Here is a 21,003-nt window from a genome sequence, read left to right as displayed (position 1 = left end):
AGAATCACCAAATCCTCCCAAGGCAGTCACAGCACTAATCCTTCCTTCCCACTAGTGGCATTTCCAACACCACCTCTCCTGCACCCAGTGTGGTTCCATTCACTATCAACACCTTCCCATGCATTTACAAGGAGTGGGTGGGTGGGAGAGGTGGAGTAACAGGGTTCTCTCTCACAGTGTAGACCAGGAAATAGCTGACAATTTAGCACAGATGAGTAACTCAGTAGTTTATTTAAACAGAACACACTGGAGCTGAGATAAATATTTTTTTCTGTATTTTGAGTTCTATAACAGATAACACAAAACAATGTAAACATTGAAAAAAATGCAAAAATTGTGCAAAATTACTTCTGTGATAATACAAGACAAAGGCTGGCAACCAGCAGCATTTTAAAAACAACAATAGGAAACAGATCAGGCAAAACAATAATTTATATAGCATGGTAGAAATGCAACTACTCTACAGGGTTTTTCATGTAAGACAGGAGAAAGATCAGTTACATATAGTTAAACCTATGAAAGGTAACTAAACCACAGCATTTGAAAAGGAGCCTTTTATACCAGCTTCCATACAAAATGAAAATATAATCTGATTTCTTGCTGAGCATATAGCACTTTTAGTGTTTGTCTTGGCTTGTTGTTTGGGGTTTTTTCCTTTGTTTGTTTGTTTGTTTTTGTATTATGTATTAAAACTATGTTGACAGTCACCATTCAAGAAAAAGCAAAACAAAACAAAACAAAAGTTGTCATAGTAGTAGGACAAAATCCAGCTTGGAAAAATGAAGCGAAGAGAAATACAGCTATTGCAATATGAACCTAAAAAAAAAAAGTTTAATGAAAAGCACAAAGTCCCATTGTATCAATCCCTTCAGAAAAAAAGATTTGCAAATGTATGTCCAAAACAAGTGTTAAACTACAGTTCTGTAACATTTGAGTTTAGGAGCTAGTGTGACATTTGATTCTTATTTTCCAGGGAACACAATATTAGTCACCCCAAAGCAGTGATTATGAGGCAACAATCTTACATATGTGTATATATTTGTATCTGCACATCCCAGTAGGTCACTGAAGTCACACAGCAACAAAACTCCTCAAAGGCCAATTACAGGTTTTCTAAGAACTCCTGAAGAATGGGGAACTAAACTTAAAAAAATATTTTACACAGCAGTTTCATATCTGAAAAGTCATCAAAAATTACAATGAGAATTAATGAAGCTTGACTCAAATCCAGCCTTTAAATTATTTCTGTAGGAATAAAATTGTTTATTCTCCAGTCATTTGACTCGATAAGGAAAACTTGTTTGGGATTTTTTTACTGATGAATCAAACTGGCCCAGGCACTGTAACAAAGAATTAAATAGTTTATCTTTAAAAACCTGACTAGAAACAACAAAATAATTTGGAAGAATGATTAACTGTGTAAGCAAGTAGCAGGACATACATAATGTAATTCAAAAACTAAACAATTTAGTTGAATTTTCATATGCATTAGAGGCTTATTAACCTGAACTGTCTGAAGAAGTTGATGATACATGGATTCATCTGACTGTATTTAACCCTCAAATTTTCATCCAGAAACTGCTACCAATGGCAAACAGCAAAATACACAAAGTTCAGAGATTCTGAAGTATGTTACTGCCCTCTTGGGAACCTGAATGGGGGAAAACACAGAAAAAGTTTAGAGCATAGAAGAAAACAAAAGACAACTGAGAACTCTATGGCTAATATGAAGGAAAAAATACTGCTGTATTCCCACATCTGTATTTGCATTCTGTTTACAAAGTTGGGGTTCAGGGCATTCAGATTAAATGCCTGAATTTTTATACCGAAGAAGAAAGAATTCCCTCCATCATAAATATGTGGTATTTTGCACAGATTTATCCTCTTAGATCTGAGCATTTTAAGATTAAAGTCCTCAAAATACCACTGTCAGTTGTGGTGTTGGAAGTAGGAACTTCTGTTGCAAAAGTCTATTCACACCTTCTTAACCTTTGGCTGAGGTCAGGCAGCCAAACCACATTCTTAGCTCTACAAGTAAGAGATGGAATCTTAAGATACCATTCTTTAGCATTTGTAAATGGTCAACCATGCAATAAATTAAGTCCCATGCAATAAATTAAGTACTAACCTGAAACAATCCCATAGCAATGAAAAATGGACAGGATAACAGAAAAAAATATTACAATAGCAACTCTTTTTGGGGGTATGTCTTAAGTACTTAGACACCAACAACCTACTGATGCACGCAGTTCAAAGTTTATTTCTGCTACTAGATTTGATTAGGGTATTTTCCCCCATCATAAAAGAAATTGCTTTTACATTTAAAGATTGAATATTCTCAGAATCTTTTTTTTAATGAAACACATATTTTCACTACATAGGAAAGATAATATTTTAGCCTGCTATTTCACATGATGAAAACATTTGAAAGACCGCTTAGTTGAAATTTCTGTAGAATAGCCTTCAAATTATAACATAAATTCCTAAATGTTGGCTTGAGGGATGCAATTTTTAGAAGAAACAGTCTGACAGATCTCTGCCCAAAACTGCTGAGAATTTTTTATGTAATTCCAGTTGTGTGGACCTCCTACCTCACTCTTATATTCACACAACATCCTTACAGTAATAGCAGGTTTCACTTTCAGGTGAAATTCTGCTACTGTTATTGTCTGTGATGAATTTATAGCTTCTCATTTGCTAAATGAGATTTGGCAACTGAAACCAAAGGTCAGTATCTCACTATAATACAGGAGCAGAACAGGAAGAGTTTTGCAGATCAGTGGCAAAAGCTTGGAAGCTTCAGTGCTGCCATTTTTAATGTCTGTTCTTCCACCAACATTTGCAATACTTCAAGTACTTGTTTTAAAATATCTTTCTGTAGTAGTATATGCCTTCCTTTGGAAGCTCTGATCTTCTGATTTATCTTAGGAAAAAAATTTGCCTTTCACAGTCGTTTTTGACCTTGAAAATGTGACTTCCATTAATAAAGAACTAAGCATGAAGACTCTTAGTATTAGAATCAAATGTTCAGCTTCTTAAAATGTTAAATACTTCTCTCACGTTGCTTTATTAACACACTCCAAGAAAACAAAGAAAAAAATTAGGATTTTGCTGTGATTTCCTGGACAAGTCAAGAGGCTGTGCAACTTGGCACATAAGTCATGAAAACTAACCATTATTGCAAGATAATTGTAAAAAATGGTTTTTTTGTCATGAATTATAGAACAAAGTCCTTCCTGCTGACTACATCACTGAATTCCAATGTAAGAACTTCTCACACATAAATCTTGCTACACAGTAAATTTGAAAACTCCCAAGTAATTCTCAAGTGTTCAAATGAAAACATGCACTCTGAATGCATGTGTAGTAATACATAATGAAGGAATTTAGAGCCCAGCTTTTCAGAATCAAAACTGTAGGCAAGAGTCCAACAGCAGAAGTTGTTTTAGCTCCAGTTTTGTTTTTAAATCATCAACACCAATGAAGAACCCTTACCAGTGGGATTCTTGGAAATCTTATTTTAAACACTGGATGGAAGACATTGTTTTCTCTCCAGCGTTTAAAGCGTTATCTACCATGACCAACTAGAGGCTGTGGCATTTAACTCATGAATAAGAAAAAAAATCAGAGTTAAAAAAAAGTGAAGTTCTGACCATTTGCAGAGACACCACTTCTGCTCATTAGTCCTCAGTCAAAGCACAGACTTTGGACCTGTGGATATCTATGCTGATTACCAGAATAGAACAGCTCTGAAGAAGGACCCTGCCTGAACTGCCTGGCTCGAAGCAGGAGAGATGAAATGCTAAACCTAGGGACAGAATATGCTGAATACCAAAGTGTGAAGGCTAGAGATGAAAACTTCTATCCATACCAGACTTCCTTTAGGAAAAGCAGACACCTGATATACTTGTTCACTGGAGGAAATATATCCCAGTAAGGAAAGGAAGGACATAAAGTGAATCTCTCAGACAAAATGCACACTTGGCTACTTGTTTTCACTTCCATTGAAGCTAAAAGCCAGGTTAAAAGATGTACAGTTTATATTTTGATTCTTTATTGCTCTATTTTTCTACTTGCTTTGTATAATATACTTTTTTCTTGTGCTGTTCTGTCTGTGTGACCATTTTGCTTACATGAATACATTCACCTGAATAAATATACTCCTATTTATCTCTGAAACAGTTAAGTGTATAGGCTACTCTTTCCTGCACATTTTACTGCTGATCACTTGTGATAGGCATTCAGTCCTTAAACCTGGTGAGCTTCTTATACTGTATCCTAATGCTGCATTCTTGATATTCAAAGGAATGCTCAAAGGACAAGCTTGTTTTATCCTGCAAGACTATTACTGACAACCACCCACAATGTGGGTTGAAATACGTTGTCAAAAAACTAAATTTACTCCATTTTCATGACAGACAATTTTGTCCTGTGGTTAGATCTCAGCAACAGAAGAGCATTTAGCCACTTTTCTTGTAATGATATCAAATCATATACACAGCTCCAAGTTAATGATTTTTCGTTTTACCTTCAGCTCAGATTCAAGTGAAACTTTGAAGCCCAAAAAACAGGCTTATTTTAGTCTGATAGAAAAATGAGACAATCAAAGTACAAATTTATGTCAAAATCTAAGTTCTAGTACATACAAAATGCCTTTTTTAACATCGTGTGCTTCACAAAAAAAAGCACAATGTTTTATTTTCTAGTGTCCTTTGCATCAGTTGCCTCATCAATTTTCTCTAGAAGCCATTTATTTTTAGTGAAGTGATTACTTTGTAGGCAGCTGATATCATCACCATCCAAAAGTGAAGGAACTATTACAGATGTGATATTATTTAAATAAAAGAAAATATTTTAAATTTGGAATAAACATACCCAGATGTAGTGTTTTCTTTCAATACTCCAGAACACCTTAAGTAGAAGTTTTACTTCTTTTGGCTCTCTTTAACTTCGAATAACCTTCTTCTTTCTGCTTACAAAAACAAGACAAACAGAAAAGGGCAAAAACCAATAAAGCAAATGAAGCAGGAATATTAAGCTAAAAATTCAACTAAAAAAGTTGCTTCTGAGTGAAATGCCTAGTTGAATAAGAAGTAATTAATAAAAGTTTCTGGTTTGCAATATAAATAATTTTAAGTATGTTTATAAGTACAGTGGCTATATAATTAGGACCATAGCTACTTTGAAAATACCCTTTACATGCTGATAACCATGACTTTCAAAACCAACTATAATTTCTGATGATCAGTAATGACAAAGGCTTACTCTTCAGAGATGTGTTTAGCAGTGTCCCCTGTTATTATATTTTAATTATATTGTATTTTAATCCGGGGACAGGAGGAATCAGCCCAATAAGCATCAGAGAGTCCATCCCTACCCCAATTAGCAGACAAGTCTCTTTCCTATTCCTGACACACCAATGAAACTTCCTGAGAGCTGTACATCCAACTCTCGAGTGCAGCAGTGGCAGCACTGCAGTGGCAATGTGGCAGTGAGAACTCGCTGTGCCCTGACACTTCCTAAAAGCAGCTTGCAGGGCTCAGGCAGGCACCTGTGCTACTCACAGCTTGCCTGGAGAGCAAGGAATGCATGGGGCACTTGTGGCTCCTGGCAGTGCCCCTTCCCCATTCCAGCAGTGCTGCCAGACCAGCTACAAGCTCTCCATGCTCACAAGCCCTGGTGTGGCTGAATCATTCCCAGTGGCAGGTAAAGGAATATTGTGGTGGAAGTCCCCTCTCAATATCCAGACCCCTAGGGCTGTTATTCTTATAAACAGCTATTTTCAGTTGCTGGTTTCCTTCTCTTTGTGAGAGTGACTCTACTGCTGTAGCACTGCAGTGCTGGGCCTGGAACCAGTGACTCAGTTGTGGCCCTGTGGAAGGGCCTTTCCCAGCTGCAGTTGGATGGGGCCAGCTCAGAGCAGCTGGGCTGGCGCTTCCCACACAAACTCCTCTCTTCCCTGCTGCAGCTCGAGCTCTGGGGTATGAGCATGTTCCTGCAGCAGGCCCCTGGGGCTGCTGCACTGGCCTTTTCTGATCTGCATGGAGAGCACAGACTGTGTTCTTTTAATTACAGTTAAACATCCAGAATTGTCTTGTATTTGGCTTTAAAAGCATAACAACAACAAAAAAGTAGTTTTTACAGAATGTTGTTAAATTCAACTCCTTGAAAAACTCACAGAGCCACTGAGAATGTCTAGAGTTATACTGGGCAGGATAGAACTTTTCTGCAGAATCAGAAAATCTGCTTCAAAAACAGTATCATTAAATATTTCAGTAGCATCTTTTGCTGCAGAGAAACATTCAACATGAACTCTTCAAGTGACAGTATCATACCTGATGGTTACTATTAATTTTATCCTGGTTAAGGTTAATTTTATCCAGGGGGGTCAGTAAGATTTCTTAGCCTGCCCATTTTAATTGGAACATACTAAAAAAATTTAAGTATCTTTTTTATCTCTTAATTCAGGTCCTTCTGGACTGGATTAAGGCGTGCATGTGTGTGTGGGGGGAGTGAGGGGGTTTACCTGTCTTCTTCTGGCACAACCTTTCTTTACAGATGCTTCCATGTTGTTCTCCATGTCTGGCAAAGTTGGTTTTGAGGTCAGTGTTTCACATGTCAGATACTTGCTCCCTGCAATCATCTTAAAGTATAGAAGTTTATACCTTCATTAGAAAAACACCCCACAACATTTTGAACAAGACCTGAACTTTTAAAATTACCTGCTTTTTTTGGAAGGTGCCGTCATCACACAAAGCTGAGATAACCCACCAAGTTACATTGTATAGATGAAAAGCATGATAAGACCAAGACATTCCATCCATGTACCCAATATATGGAATATCATCCTCATAAAAATTGCACTGAAATCAGCTCAACTATTAATTTAATTGCAATGCAGGGAGAAATACAGAAAAATTAGGTGGCAAAGTACTTCTAGCTGTCACATAATCATAACTTTTACTCAAAACAGAGCTAACTTCAAAGATAGATCACCTTGCTCTGGGCCCCATTCAGTCAAGTTCTGAAAATCTGGAAGGCTAACAGACCCAAAAACCTCCCTCTGGAAATTGTTCTAGTAGCTGACTAGCTGTTCTAACACTGAAGATTTTTTTCCTCATGGCCAGTGAGATTTTTTTCCTGTTGCAACTTGTGCTTTTTGTGAAATTGTAATTAAACGTGTTTTTGCAAACCTTCCATGTTTTCTAACAGCACAATGCCTTACACACAACTGTTGTCAGTGCTACACAATTGATGATGTTTGAGATTTCCTTCCAGGAGGAAGGGATTATCCCATTAATATGGATTTATATGGAGAGAGACTGAACACCAAAAAAAAAAATGTCACCATGTTAACCTCACACAGACCTGGATAAAATGTCTAAAACAAAGGAAGACTAATTGCCTCACCACAGAAGTCCCAGATTAAAGAAGTGTTAATTTCACAAAACACAGTAAATCATCTTCCCTTTCAGAAAAAAAAAAAAAAAGCAGCAGTGGCTGAAAACATTAAGCTATATGGTAGAATTTTAGAAAACTATTTTGAGAATGATGGTAGAACATGATGAAAGTCATGCTCTTTATTGCTTAACATTTTGAATTTGTGAGAAGCAGTGAGAATGAGACCTGTTCTTTACTGTACCTGTTCAAAGTTAGGTTTGGAATGATGACTGGTTGTCTCAGCAGTACAGTCCTTAGAGTGGCATGCTGCTTTGTTTGCTTCACTTTTGGCCATGCACACTGTATCTTTGAAGACAGATTCATGAATATTTAACCCAGCTCCTTTATTTGATCTCTTTGTTTGTTGCAGTGGCAAGCTGGAAGTTGTCATTTCATTGTCTATTTTACAAATTTGCAAATGCACTTCCTTTGACTGGTGTTGTTTCTCAAAAAATTGAGTAGTATTTTGACTTGCAAACTTTTTCCCCCTTCTTGCACTAGAAGTAGGAGATTCATGTGTATTCAGACATGGACTGGTGCTTGACTTCTGAAGCACTGGCCCAACATGCTTAAGAAAGAACAGAGAATTTGCCTTTTTGTGACTGACTTCACTTGGATTCCCACCTGAAGCAGAGTTTTCAGAAAAATCAGAGTTAGTAATTTGTCCATTAGACTGGGTTTTCCATCGGAATATGGGTGTACCATGTTTTGGGTGTGTCTTTGTGTTCTTTACCTGAAGGGCGCTGCTGTCAGTAGGAGTTTTGACTGGCATGTCTTGAATGTGTTTGAAAACCTGAGTTATGCTGGATTTGTGCACAGAGAGCATAGAAGATGAAATACCCACACTTTTTATTGGTGAATGCCATTCAGCATTTTCCCTTTTCTTCCTATCTGTTTGACTTGTGATCTTTCCATTCATTTGCATCAACTTTCCTTTGAAAATTGGTATAATTTTGCTGACTTTTGGGGGCGTGGATTCAAAGGCTGAGTTTACAGGTGGTGCTAAAGATTTTGCCGTTGGTAACTTTGGCACGCCAGGTATTTGCTTATTGCTCATTGACTTCTCTGTTGCTTCAATGCTAACCCCTCCTGTAGTCTTACTCGAAAAACTGTGTGCTCCTGGCTCTTGGATCAAACACTCCATCCAGTGGCTATTTTCCGCACTGCACGGTGAAGGAATTCCAGGCAAAGTCGGTTTTCTTGGAGGAGCCTGTGTTAGAGATACTACACAAACCATCTCACCGTCCAATTTTGTATGCTTAGGTTTTATTTCCTGCAACACATCAAGAGCTGCTGAATTGAATAAACTGGATTTAACGGTCTAATAGTGCCACCTAATGCATCGCTATATGATATCAGCTTAATACACATCACAATACATAAGCATACAATTTTGTGTTTTGGATTAGAATGACTGTATTTTAAAACAATATTTAGTTGTCACTATAAATTAAGGGGTTTATTTAATCTTCCGAATTCTTTGTTTACAAAATATGCTAGAATATTGTATTTCTCAGAAGGAAAGACTTAATTATCTTGGTTTAGTGCTTTCCAACTGGATACTGTCTACCCCTTTTGAAGGGTTCTGCAGAGGGTTTGACTGACAGGGTTCCTCATCCCTTAAGACTTCTAAGAGCATCTGTATTCTGAGCAAAAGACAGTTTGGATGTCTATAAAAACTGCAGATGACACAGAGGACCCATTCTAGCTTTGATCACTGGAGAGACATAAACAAGAACTGCTTTCTGAAAGAGGATTATAGTATTTTAGAAACTCTGCAACTTCTGTCACTATTCTTTGTTCAGAATGAATTACTTCATTTCTTCTTTCACACACTACTACCAAAAAAATGTGAGCCTTAGCCTTTGTCACAACCTCAAATTATAGGAGTTTTGATTACTTGCCTCCTTTCTATCACCAGACATGGAGTAAATCTTACAACTTGAATGTTTTAAAATGCTTATGTCCACACAGTCCTCTTTTTAAATAAATTGTACTACTATTACTACTGCTAGTAATAACAATAATAGAATCATGAATGGTTTGGGTTGGAAGGGAACTAACAGATCATCTAGTCCCAGCCACACTGCCATGGGCATGGACAACTTTTACCAGACCAGGTTGCTCAAAGCCCCAGCCAGCCTGGCCTGGAACATTTCCAGGGATGGGGAATCCACATCTTTGGGCAGCTGTTCCAGTGTCTGACCATGCTCACAGCAAAACTCTCTTCCTAATATCTAATCTAAATCTCCTCTTTTTCAGTTTAAAGCCATTCCTCCTTGTCCTGTCATTACATGTCCTTGAAATACTAACAATAGTAATAATGTCACTGTTGTTATTGTTGTTATTACTATTTTTATTATTATTATGGAGGAGATTCGAGAAAGTTCTGGATCTCAAACTGTAAAAAAAAATCTATAGAACTGCAAATACTAATAGCAAATAATTAACATCAAGTCCATTTTTTATGTATTTAAAATGTTAATAACTTCACAATGGCAAATACTATAGCTTGCACATTAATTTAAAGTTCTAGGATTGATAGTTGGTTGTGAAAAGCATAGTTTTGTGCTCTTACTATGCTCTGAATATGATAAAGATCACTTCATACAATGAAAAAGTATGTGCCATTAATATGTTTATAAAAAAAGTCTTACATGCACTGAAGGCCTGGTGAGTTCTTTTGTAGCATAAAGTGCTTTACTTGTCATCTTTACTGGAAATCCACACAGCTGTGAAAAATTGCTCTTCATGTCAGAAAGAAAATAGTTCACTACACTTTCTGCATCTGTTCTGGGGAAATACTGCACTGGCTGACTTCGGATGCAACTTAAAGGGTACCTGAGTAAGTGTTCAGGGATATATAACAAGTTTCTTTACATTTCTATAATTACTAATCATCCTTGTTGAGAAGAAAACATAAGTTTGTCTAAATGTTTTTTTAAAAGGTGAACAAAGGCACTGAATTCCTTATGGGCCTGAACTTCATAAAGTTAAAGGACTTCAGCACATCTATACCACACTAACTTATTAGAGCAAAGATTACTCACTATAAGTAACCTTTAGTCTAGTCTTTCCCGGCAGGAAAATTCTCTTTAAAAGCAATCTTTGTTGGCCACATTTTTACACAATTTAACTTTCTTCTACACCACTTTCTTTTACATCACATTTAAAGTGGCATTATCACATTTATGGAAGCTGTGAAGGAAATTGTTCTATTTGTCTTCCTATTATTCAATACTGGGACAGAGACTTGACTAAATATTTTGTTTCACTTTGTCTAGCAAAATACTTCTCTACTGACTACTATGAAATTATGAAAGAAGGGAATGTGGCATACTCAAAAATGAAAAGCAGAGCTTTGCTAGAAGTGTAGGAGAGGAAATGTAATAAATATATTCTGAAAGGATACGTAAAGAACCTTTCCCCTATTGGTTTGAAGTAAACACTCAAGTATATTTTTGTCTCTTCGAGATCCTCAGGAAGAATATATCCATACTTGGATAAACCAAATACAAACAGGTATTACAAGGACAAACTCAACAGGCACAAAAAAGGGAGGGAGAAATGAGAGCAGTGCATGTGTTTCTTACCAGACTCTTCCAGTGCATCTGAAAATCCTTATATGAACGGAAAGGAGATTCTGGAGGAATTATGTGGCTGATGTTTATGATCTGACCCATTTTCATGCTGTGCACAGGTAAAGAAGGGATGCTTAGAAAGGGTGTAATAAAATCTAGTTGAAAATGTACTGGTCTTTTGGGAAAAAAAGTCCTATTTTTGGCATTTAAAGTATTTAGAGATTATTTTTATGTTTTGAGGACTAATACCTTTAGCTCATAAGTTTATAATATAACAATAGCAATATTTCCCAAAGTATGGTAGAGAACATGACAACTACAAGTGCCATTTCTCTTCAACACTCATTAGCAGTGAACAAGCATCATTACTTCTTTTCTATTTAATGATGAAAAATATTAGGTAAAAATGGAGGTAGTTCATGGCGAAGGTGAAAATACTTTTTCTTTAAATTGACTTTCTGCTAAAACTGTATTTGAGAAAAACTGATGCTCTTGCATACCATATAAGTAACACAAAGATTACTAAAATCAAAATAGTATTTAAATGTGTAATTTATGTTTTGTTGATTATTTTTCTTATTTTCCGTAACAATGAGATAATAAAAACAACAACAACAACAAATACCTGAATTTAAAACAGACCGTAAAACAGAAGTGTTCTTATCACTAGCATCAAATTCACAATCTGTAGGGAAAACATTCCAAGAAATGTTTATTTCTGCTGAAATGTGAACAGATTCCTACCTTGGCAAAACATAGCACCAGTTACTTAATATGGAATGTTGCTGAATAACCATATTTTCATTGCTGTCAAACAGCTTTGTGGTGTTTGCTGAAATATCAAAATCTCCCAGCTTAAAACAGAAAAGAAGGTTTATTTGCAAATAATTCTATAGCAGTACAAATATAAAATTTTCAGAAATAATTGTGTATCACCATACACTGAAACTTGATATATTATTATTCTTTCATCAGCTGTCACAAATTTGATATTCCCATGATCAAATTGCACGCTATCTTCTGTTAGAGCCTACACTTCCACAAACCATGCCAGTACAAGGTTTAAAGTTTATTGAAATCAGTGAGATTTAAACTTTATTTGAAATGGTTTAATAGGAGTATAGAACTAATTTCTCAAACTGAGAGCTGTCTCACTTCCATGCACATTTTTAAAAAGTTCAAATCAGACACCCATGCTCGGCATTCTAGTAAATGTGTGTGTCACTTTGACTAAGCATGTGCAAATGTCCAAGGAACACAATCAATGGGACATGCAGTTTCATCCTCTGAGAAGTCAAAAAACACCATACTTTTTCATAATGTCAGAATTTGACTGTAGTGGACAATCAAAGACTGAGATTTGAGAAACATCTTATCTTTCTATAATATCTATGAGGGTTTGCATTTATTCACTGACAAGAAAATATGGACATTTCTGTTTTAGAAAAGTATGGAAAGGATGAAACTGGTAATAAAGCCACATCACGATCTTTTCCATCATTGGTCTGTGTCATTTGGGAACTGGCTTCTTATAGATAGCTTTAATGTTTATGCTGTCCCAAGCAGGTCTCAGAAGAAATCCTATTCTCCTCTTTCAGCAAAGAAGAGCTTGGATGAGAAATATTTATTTTAGAAGAAAGCAGCAAGCCTGACAAATATGCCCTGCATGTAAGGACATATTCACCACAGGTGGTATGATTGTCAAAAAGGCTAGTAAGTTGTCAACCTCAGCCATGATTTCTTAAACAATGTATAAATTAAGCTTACAAGCATCATAGTCCTGGCTGCTCCAGTATTTTGGAATCTGCATAGAAATTAAGCAGATTTCATAATAACTATAAAAAGAGATTTTGAACATGGTGCTGACAACTCACTTGTAGTTGCCCTGTTACTAAAAACCGTCTATGTACTACAGTGTGACTGAAAGCTTCCTCGAAAACACTGCTAGAAGGAAATCTAGAGCCACAAAGACACATCACTGCTATATTCTGTTAGTATTTTTGAAAGCTCTCTTAGCCTTGAATCTCAGTTTTACAATGCTTGCTAGAATGCATCAATATAGATACAATATGCAAGTTATGCTTTCATAACCTGTGCAGATAGTCAAATGAATATGGTTAATGTCTCAGTGCAATCAGAAATAAGCACTTCTATCCCCACCATGCTAACTGGAAGTCACCTAACAGAAAAGAAAATTAGAAGAAATGAAGATTAATAAAACAGACACAGTCATAGGAAATATAACTGGTTTATACCTTGGGGGGTGGCAGCCGAATTGAGCAAGGCTCCACACTGATGCAAAGCTGTCTCTCTGACACATTGAGGTCTATAACTAAATTTTAAAAAAAAAAAAGCACAATATCCTGTTTTGAATTACAGCTCATCTCTTAGGCAGAAAGCTAAACCAAATATTTATTTAAGGTAATTGTTAGTCAAAATGCTGTGCTTGAAAATCAAAAGGCTAGACTTTCTCAGCACAGAAATTAGAATTAGGTGCATTTTAACAGTGAAAAATAAGAATAATAATGAATTCCTATCATACAGTAACTCAGAAACTCAAGGCTGTCTGTGCAACTGTGTGCTTGATACTCATGTCCTTGACAAACAAACACCCATTTTCAGAGCAGATGTAATTAATATAACCATTTGCTGCACTGAATCATTCAGACCAGTATTTTCCATCCAGGAGCTGTCAATAGGAAAGACTAAATGAGCAAGGCGAACATTTATAGACACATCTCCGGAACTTTCACTCAGCTCTGAGTTCCTCAACATATATCTCTGCTACAATTTTAGGCTCCAATATCCTCAAATGTAACCTTTAACTTTTATACTGGAATAAAAATATTACTTTGTAATTTTTTCAATAGCTAGCCACCATGCTTAGTGACTTCACTTTTGTGAACAGCAAACAGTACATACTGGACAGTCACTATAGCTCATTTTCCTATCTATTAATATGGAACTTTCACATCACTTGCAAGACTCATAATCTAAGGTAAGTACATTTAATTGCAATAATTATAACTTTAAAATGGCAAATGTCAATCTAGGGCTCTAGATAAAAAGTATAAAAATGATTTTGTGACTAATTTTTCAAATGTTCAGTTGAGCTGACAACAATTACAGACAGAACACCACCTGCCACCAAGTGTATTTTGACAGAAGTTATTTCAGAATGAAAACCAAAGACCCTGTGCTGATAATACCAAGATTGTGGCAGTAACTTAACTTTACCTTGCTCTCTCAACTTTACCATTAACAGAATATTGTACTTACCAACAGCATTTTGCCTTCCTGAATGACACAAAAAGTCTTTCCCTTAATAAATAGAATAGACAGACATTATATTCTATACCATATCTCTAAAGTCTTTATGTGAAAAAAAAAAGGAGAAACCACACAGTTTTGTTTGTGTCTATCACAAATGTTGAAAGGTGTGTTCCTTCTAAGGAGAGAAAATCCTCTCAATCAATTAACTTTTCACTGATTCATTAACATCTTCTACAAGAAAGAGACATATAAAAAAGTAAATTGGTGGGCAGCAATGTATACATCACTTTTTCCTCCTAATCCTCTACTTCAGCTGCTTCTCCTGAATTGGCTGATTTCATTCTGAGACCCATATGTTTTGAAGATGCTGAGAAGAGAATACTGTTGTTATTGTGGCTGGAATTAAGATAACAACATGCACACTTCTCTCAACAAATATTTGAAATTATGTATACAATTGTTCTAATTATTACAAGCTACACTGTAGTTTTTTATACTTTGGTAATTCACATTTATACTACACAGGAGTTAGCAGAGATGTCAGGCAAAGCAACTATGATCCAAAAAAGACAGAGCTTGGTAGAAGGAGAGGGTCTGACAGAAAACCGGTTCTGTTTAGAAAAGCCTACAAATCATGTGCAGAAGTGTCACTGAGAAATCGAGAAACGGGTCAAATTTTTAGAAGACATTCTCTGTCCAACAATATTGATTGTTTTCAATTTGATTTCATCTAGTACATTGCAGTCAGTTGACATAAATATTTGATCTATTACAAAGATCAGGAAGAAGATGAAAAGGTGATTGGCATGTCCATTCAGAATATTAACTTGAGTCATTGAACTTGGATAACAAAATGAAAGTGCATATAAAGAAAAAAGTAATAGGATAAAGGAATGAAACAATTTATTATAACGAATGAAATAATTATGGAATTTAAATAATGGAAAATAAATGCTACAATAATGAATTGAAACTAAATGCTTGATCTCTGACCCAGGTGAATCAAATACCTTGCACCAAGAGATGACCAGCCTTGTTCCATCTGGGTGCAAGCCTGGCTGTAAGTGTGTAGGAGAGACAGGTTTGGAGAAGGGCTGGAGTAACTGTTTGCGGTGCTTCCAGCTAACAATAACAGAGACAAAAAGAAGGATATATTTTTAATAATTTAACAGATTTTTTTAAAGGCCTGAGTCAATATTTAAGCAAATATACTGCTACTTCATCTTGGAGAAAAATCCTAGTATGTGCCACACATGTTTAGCTTTCATCTACTTAACTACAAGAGGAAGGTAGCACCGTATTTGATGCAGACATTTGGATTTCACGCGCCATTAAAGTGAGGTGCATGATAGTTCCTAGAATGCTTTCACAGGGCTGATAATAGACTCAGGGAAAAGATAATTGAACCCTCTGGAGTACATTACTAGATATGCAACTTCCTCCTGACAACAGGCACAACATCCAAAGCTGATATTACCTCTGCTGTCAGAGTCAAGACCAGAGACATTTTCTGGCAATCACAGGAAATAAATGTAGTTTTGCTCACCCAACAGCTCTACTTGCCTGCCTGTCCTGTAGAGCATTCTCTTAACCATCAGCATTAGTCAAGAAACTAACAATAATAAGTTAAAAAGTTAACTAATACATCTCTAGAAGCATGTTTCTAATGAATCCTGCAAGGAATTGCTTGGTGTTGGAAAACCTTACATTGACAGTTACCAACACATATCAACATAAAGCAGTTCTGTAAGGTAAGCATATTTGAACAGTGTATGTCTTTACTGATCTGCATATGCATTTGCACTTCTTGGGACAAATTAAAATACACCCAGCTGGCTGTGCAAATGAATTATGAGAGTGACTGGCTTTGGTTCCAACCAGTCTTCTGACTCAGCAATTTTAGTGCATCCACATATGCATTAATAAACCCCATAGATGTTGCACACTAGACAATAGTAAATCACATGCATATCATACGGTCTAAAAATATATCAGCTCAGATTCCATTTCTTCTCTATGCTTCTGTTTTGTTTCCCTGAGACTGCCCTGTATAGGCTGGGTAAACCCAAAGGTGAATGGGGAGACAGTTCAGCTGCCTGAACATTGCCACTGGATGAAGGGGATGACACCAACAGGAGAGCTGCAGGTCTGTGGCCTAAAGGTTGTCTCGAGGTCAGTCCCCAATGCCTCTGAGCAGGATGCCACTTCAGCAGAGAAATATAGAGAAAAACTTCTTAAAACTTTTGAGTTTGACAAAGTCTAATTACCATGCCCCAATTCACAGGACATATTTTGTCTATGGGGCAGACTTATTAACCCTGAAACGGCTCCTGTAGTGCAAACTGCAGGGCCTATGAAAAATACTCATCTCTGACAACATCAATTGCAGACAAGTGTAACAGTCTAAAGAACTGTGTCACATTTCAGCACTTACAGTAGCTCCGTGTCTCTCTACATAGGCTTGACATATTCCTGATTCATAAAATGGTATCTAAAAGTAACAATAAAAAAATAAATCAAGTGCTTGGTATTAAGCATAAATTAAATTCTAGTACAACAGTGACTTTCCCTTTGAAAACCATGCAAGGGAATAGTTAAGCCAACACTTTATCCTGTGTTTTAAAGGAGAAAACTAAAATTAGCTCAGGTGTTTGCCATACTGTAATCTCATGTCTTGCTAAAGATACACTCACAAACAAGCCAAGCAAGCCAAAGGCTTCCCAAAACAAAGCTGCAGAACTCTGAATGCTGCTTCTCTCCTTATGAATTGGGTGGCACTTTACCAATTTAATCCATTTCATTCCACAGATTGGTTCACCATCTGAAAAGGCCATTTAATTAAAAAAAAAAAAAAAAAAAAAGAAAAGGACTTAAGTTGCCACTACACCACTAACGCAAAAAAATAAAAGACTGCTTTAAATACAATATTTTTACTTAACCTTGATCCTCAAACAAAACACTTCTTAGAGAAACATAACATGTATGTGTGACAAATACAACACACCCTGTCCATACTCTGGTTCAGACTGACCAAGAAGCAACAGGCCTCACATCCTTGGGATGAACTTGCAAGCTGAAAAGTCCCTGGCTCACCTACAAGGGAGTGAAGGTATCTTGAAAAATATTTCAAAAGGTGTTTTTGAAACCCAAAAGTACAAGATGACCAAAGTACAGAAAGAACTATCAGCACTAAATCAAAGACATCTGTCTTGCCCATACTACTGATTAGAAGCCAACTATTTCACTCTTTAAATATTAAAATCAGGATGAGCCCAATCTGAGCACACCCTGAATGGCCAGACTGTACAACAGCTGGCCTGCATGGCAGGTGATTCTGTTGGAGCAGGGACTCCTCTGAAGTTTAGAGATTCTATACTGGAAATTAAGAGAACCTTTCTTACAAGAGGTCAAGAGACCATTTTCCTGTGATCTACAGTGACTGAAAGCATGCTGAATTCATGCTATGAAGAATTACTAATCCATGCAGCTACTGAGGTACTATAAACATGGTAGGGATAATTCAATTAGACATGAATTGTTGTCAGAGTATGAGACAAAGATTGGCTACAGCCACACATAGGCTCCAAAAATGAAATCCAAAAAGGAATCCACTCTGAACCTCATGTCTCAACAGAAGGGCCCTCTTTACTCTTTTGCACCTCTGACTCCCTCTAGAGTTAGCCATTCTAACTCAGTTTCCCTTTTCATGTTTCTTCCATGTGTAATTATTAAGGTAAATCTTGGCATCAAACCTCCTGAACCTTGTCAGAACACTGTTAAAACTTTGCTGAATTCCATCAGACCCATCCAACTCTGTCAAATTATTATTTTACCTCAATAAAACATAGTGCTGCTTCTCTCTTTTGAGTGAGGTGCACTCTGCTTATCTACAGCAGTCTGTAATTACAGATACTTATTTACACAGTGATACTGACCGCCATCACAACCGAAATTTGATTCAGTGTCCCCATAACAGGTGCAGAAAGGACTTCTTGATACAGGAATAATAATTGTCTATGAAAAAAGTGAGAAAGAAAATAAAAACATTTTCTTTTTCCCAGCTTAAATTTATTTTCCTTACCTTTTACAAACACAGTACATTCCACCTTTATCAGTTTCCATTGGTTCTGTATAATTGGACTAGTCCAAGTTACTTGCTCTAGGTGGCCCACAACAGTCTAAGACAAAGATTACAGGCCTTTGGCACACAAATGGAGTTTTCCAAAAGTGTTCCTTTTGGCAGAATTTCTCATTTCTCCCCTTTTCTTTTAAAGGGAACAACAGAATACTCAGTGAGTGCCAAGAAGCCTACATCTGCTTTCCAGATAATCTTTTTGCTTAGTCTCAACCTACACGAAGCATCCCAGCATTGCAGGTAAACAGATTAATTTTGCCGGTTTATTTATTTGAAGTATGTGGATTAGTTAGTTTTAGCCTGTAAAATTTAAACCATAATATAAATTTATTTTTCTGTTCCCCAATAGCCAGTGAGTCCCCTGCTCAAGAAAATATAAACCTATAATAAACATTTTTGTACCGTTTGCCACTGATAAGAATTTTGCTGATTTTATTAGTTAATTCTAGTACTGCTAATAAAATATTTGAATAACAACCACTAGCAGCTTCTGGAAATAAGAGCCCTCAAAACTCTTTACCTGCAAGTCTTTATCTGTGTACTCCTTGCCTCACTTTCTGGTATCTGAGAACTCAGTGTTACTGTTGCAGCACAGAGTTTTTGCAGTTCAGGCAGACTGACAAAGAACAGAGACTGGTGTCTGGTGCTATTCATGGTATGTTGTTGATTGCCCCAAAGCAGTACCTGGGTCTTAAAATAATAAAAAAAAAAAAAATAAATCTTTTTTTTAAGGCTGGTATTTGTTTACAGGACTTTATATGTTATTAGGTAAATTAATAATCAATTATATTTTGATTAAGAATATAGAGAAAATATAATTTGGTCAGATAAACCAGCTGAATATTCTTTTTCAATATGTAATGTATTATACTTGACAAAATAATTATTTGCAAGAGCCAAAATATTCAGAGTAAAGACAAGGACAAAAGAATAGAGTACATGTATGATCCTTGCCATATTAACTGAGCACATGCAATGGAACCCAGTCATTTTGGAACTTCCTAAAAACCACTGAAAAGAACCCAAAGAACCAGAATTTCAGACTAAGAATATGATTCTTTGATGCAGTACTAACAAACATGTGAATGGGAATAACATGAATTTATATTATCCATCTTGCTGGGTCCCTGTTGTGTGCTCCTTATCCCTGCAGCACAGGCCAGGCTCAGTGTAATGAGTTAGATTATTCATGACAAAAAAAATAAATAAATCTAACATTTCATTATTTGAAGAAAAATACACCTTTTAACCATACCACCTTTTTCAACCAAAGTATTTCAAAGAAATGCAGGTAGTTAGAAAGCCAGGAACAAACACTGCTCACCAGAAAAAGCTGGTTTAATATTTTTCCCCTCTCCAAACCCTAAAACAATTTTGGGAAATGGTCTTACTGGCACAGTGAAGACCGCAATAAATATTTTTATCCCAAATTTTATGAATTTGCCAGGTATTCAAATTTGTAAATTGTGATAAAACAATTATGAACTGGAAACATATTTTGAGGAACAATGTCAAAGATACCTTTGCTGTTCTGATTTTGCTTCGCTTTTTTTATAGTGTAACACTTTAAACAGATTAACCTCTGTCATATCTAAGAAAAATCACAAGGTTTTATAACTGTCATTTAAAAATTTTTACAACTGTCATTTAAAAGAAAAGAATGTTTTCTTACTTCTTACCTTTAAAGGAAAACACATTTCAATTTTTTTCGGCAGTCATGAAAAGTAGGGGTTTTTTTAAATGTCAGCCAAGACTATCACTTCATCAGAGAATTCCAAAAGCTACAGCTCAAGGGAAAGCTCAATTTTAAACAAATGAGGAACAAAAAAAAAAAAATATTGTCCTTATGCAACCATGGAAAAGAACGCATGAGTCCTCAGCTTTCATAATGTTTATTGGGGATTTTTGTGGCAGAGATGTTGTAAAACACACGCTGCAACGCTCCAGTGCCCTGCTTGCTTTTTGGGGATGACTCCCCTGTGGGAACAACTTGCTGTATTAAGCCTAAGTTAAATCTTCCCAGACATCTTAAAAGCTAATGGGACAGAGTGCTTGCAAAAAGCTTCTCCCTTCAGGGGAGAGGATAAAGAGAAAAGTAGCAGATAACACAGAACTGCCAATTAAGAAAGAGCTATTGGTTATAAATCATTGGAAATAAACAACCGCCCTCTGTACAAGAGGACTTTACATGTGTGGGAGAAACTGTACATTGAGAATTGCTGTGGGAGAAACCTTTACAAGCCAATAATCCCAGCACGTGAACTTGAAACCATTGCTGAGCTCCTGCTAAACTGAATAGAACATCAGTCAGGGAATGGCTATTGCTGTCTTTTCTGTCAGAACAGGCAACTAAACCCCAGAGCTTGAAAGCAGTATTTGCAATTTTCAGTAACAGCCTGGAAATTGGAATGAAGAACCTCCTCATTCAAGCTGGGCACAACATCAATCCGAGCGAGAGTAGCTACTCTTACTGTCAGGATGACTGAAAAATTGAGGCAGGATCTGAAGATGGTGGTGGCATTCAGTGAAGTACGAAGCTGTCCTGCACTCAGGCTCAGGCTGCAGAAGTTAAGC

At 36.4% G+C, this 21,003-nt stretch overlaps 1 protein-coding gene across 16 annotated transcripts in view; it reads right to left on the bottom strand.

The window, feature by feature from the left end:
- Window positions 1–212: 212 nt before the first annotated feature.
- The window catches only part of C1H18orf63 (chromosome 1 C18orf63 homolog), a 22,362-nt gene continuing 1,571 nt past the window's right edge, over window positions 213–21,003 (bottom strand). The window contains exons 2-17 of one of the 16 annotated variants that reach the window (XM_086894126.1): window positions 20,826–20,988; window positions 18,950–19,119; window positions 18,230–18,308; window positions 17,299–17,387; window positions 16,729–16,785; window positions 15,305–15,416; window positions 14,301–14,342; window positions 13,277–13,353; window positions 11,766–11,875; window positions 11,034–11,130; window positions 10,853–10,938; window positions 10,098–10,281; window positions 7,643–8,713; window positions 6,527–6,643; window positions 4,876–4,969; window positions 213–1,651 (exon numbers count right to left, since the gene is read on the bottom strand). In XM_086894126.1, the coding sequence (XP_086750252.1) occupies window positions 4,913–4,969; window positions 6,527–6,643; window positions 7,643–8,713; window positions 10,098–10,281; window positions 10,853–10,938; window positions 11,034–11,130; window positions 11,766–11,875; window positions 13,277–13,353; window positions 14,301–14,342; window positions 15,305–15,416; window positions 16,729–16,785; window positions 17,299–17,307 (2,019 nt within the window). In that variant the 5' untranslated portion in view covers window positions 17,308–17,387; window positions 18,230–18,308; window positions 18,950–19,119; window positions 20,826–20,988 and the 3' untranslated portion in view covers window positions 213–1,651; window positions 4,876–4,912. Of the gene's footprint in view, window positions 1,652–4,875; window positions 4,973–6,526; window positions 6,644–7,642; window positions 8,714–10,097; window positions 10,282–10,852; window positions 10,939–11,033; window positions 11,131–11,765; window positions 11,876–13,276; window positions 13,354–14,300; window positions 14,343–15,304; window positions 15,417–16,728; window positions 16,786–17,298; window positions 17,388–18,229; window positions 18,309–18,949; window positions 19,120–20,108; window positions 20,989–21,003 lie in introns of those variants that run through there. The other 15 variants (XM_086894137.1, XM_086894108.1, XM_023921649.2 and 12 more) reach the window with 15 other exon arrangements.

This window comes from Cyanistes caeruleus, chromosome 1 (genome assembly GCF_971803275.1).
Source record: "Cyanistes caeruleus chromosome 1, bCyaCae1.hap1.1, whole genome shotgun sequence".
Classification (NCBI taxonomy): domain Eukaryota; kingdom Metazoa; phylum Chordata; class Aves; order Passeriformes; family Paridae; genus Cyanistes; species Cyanistes caeruleus.
This window is presented reverse-complemented; position numbering and strand designations above follow the sequence as displayed.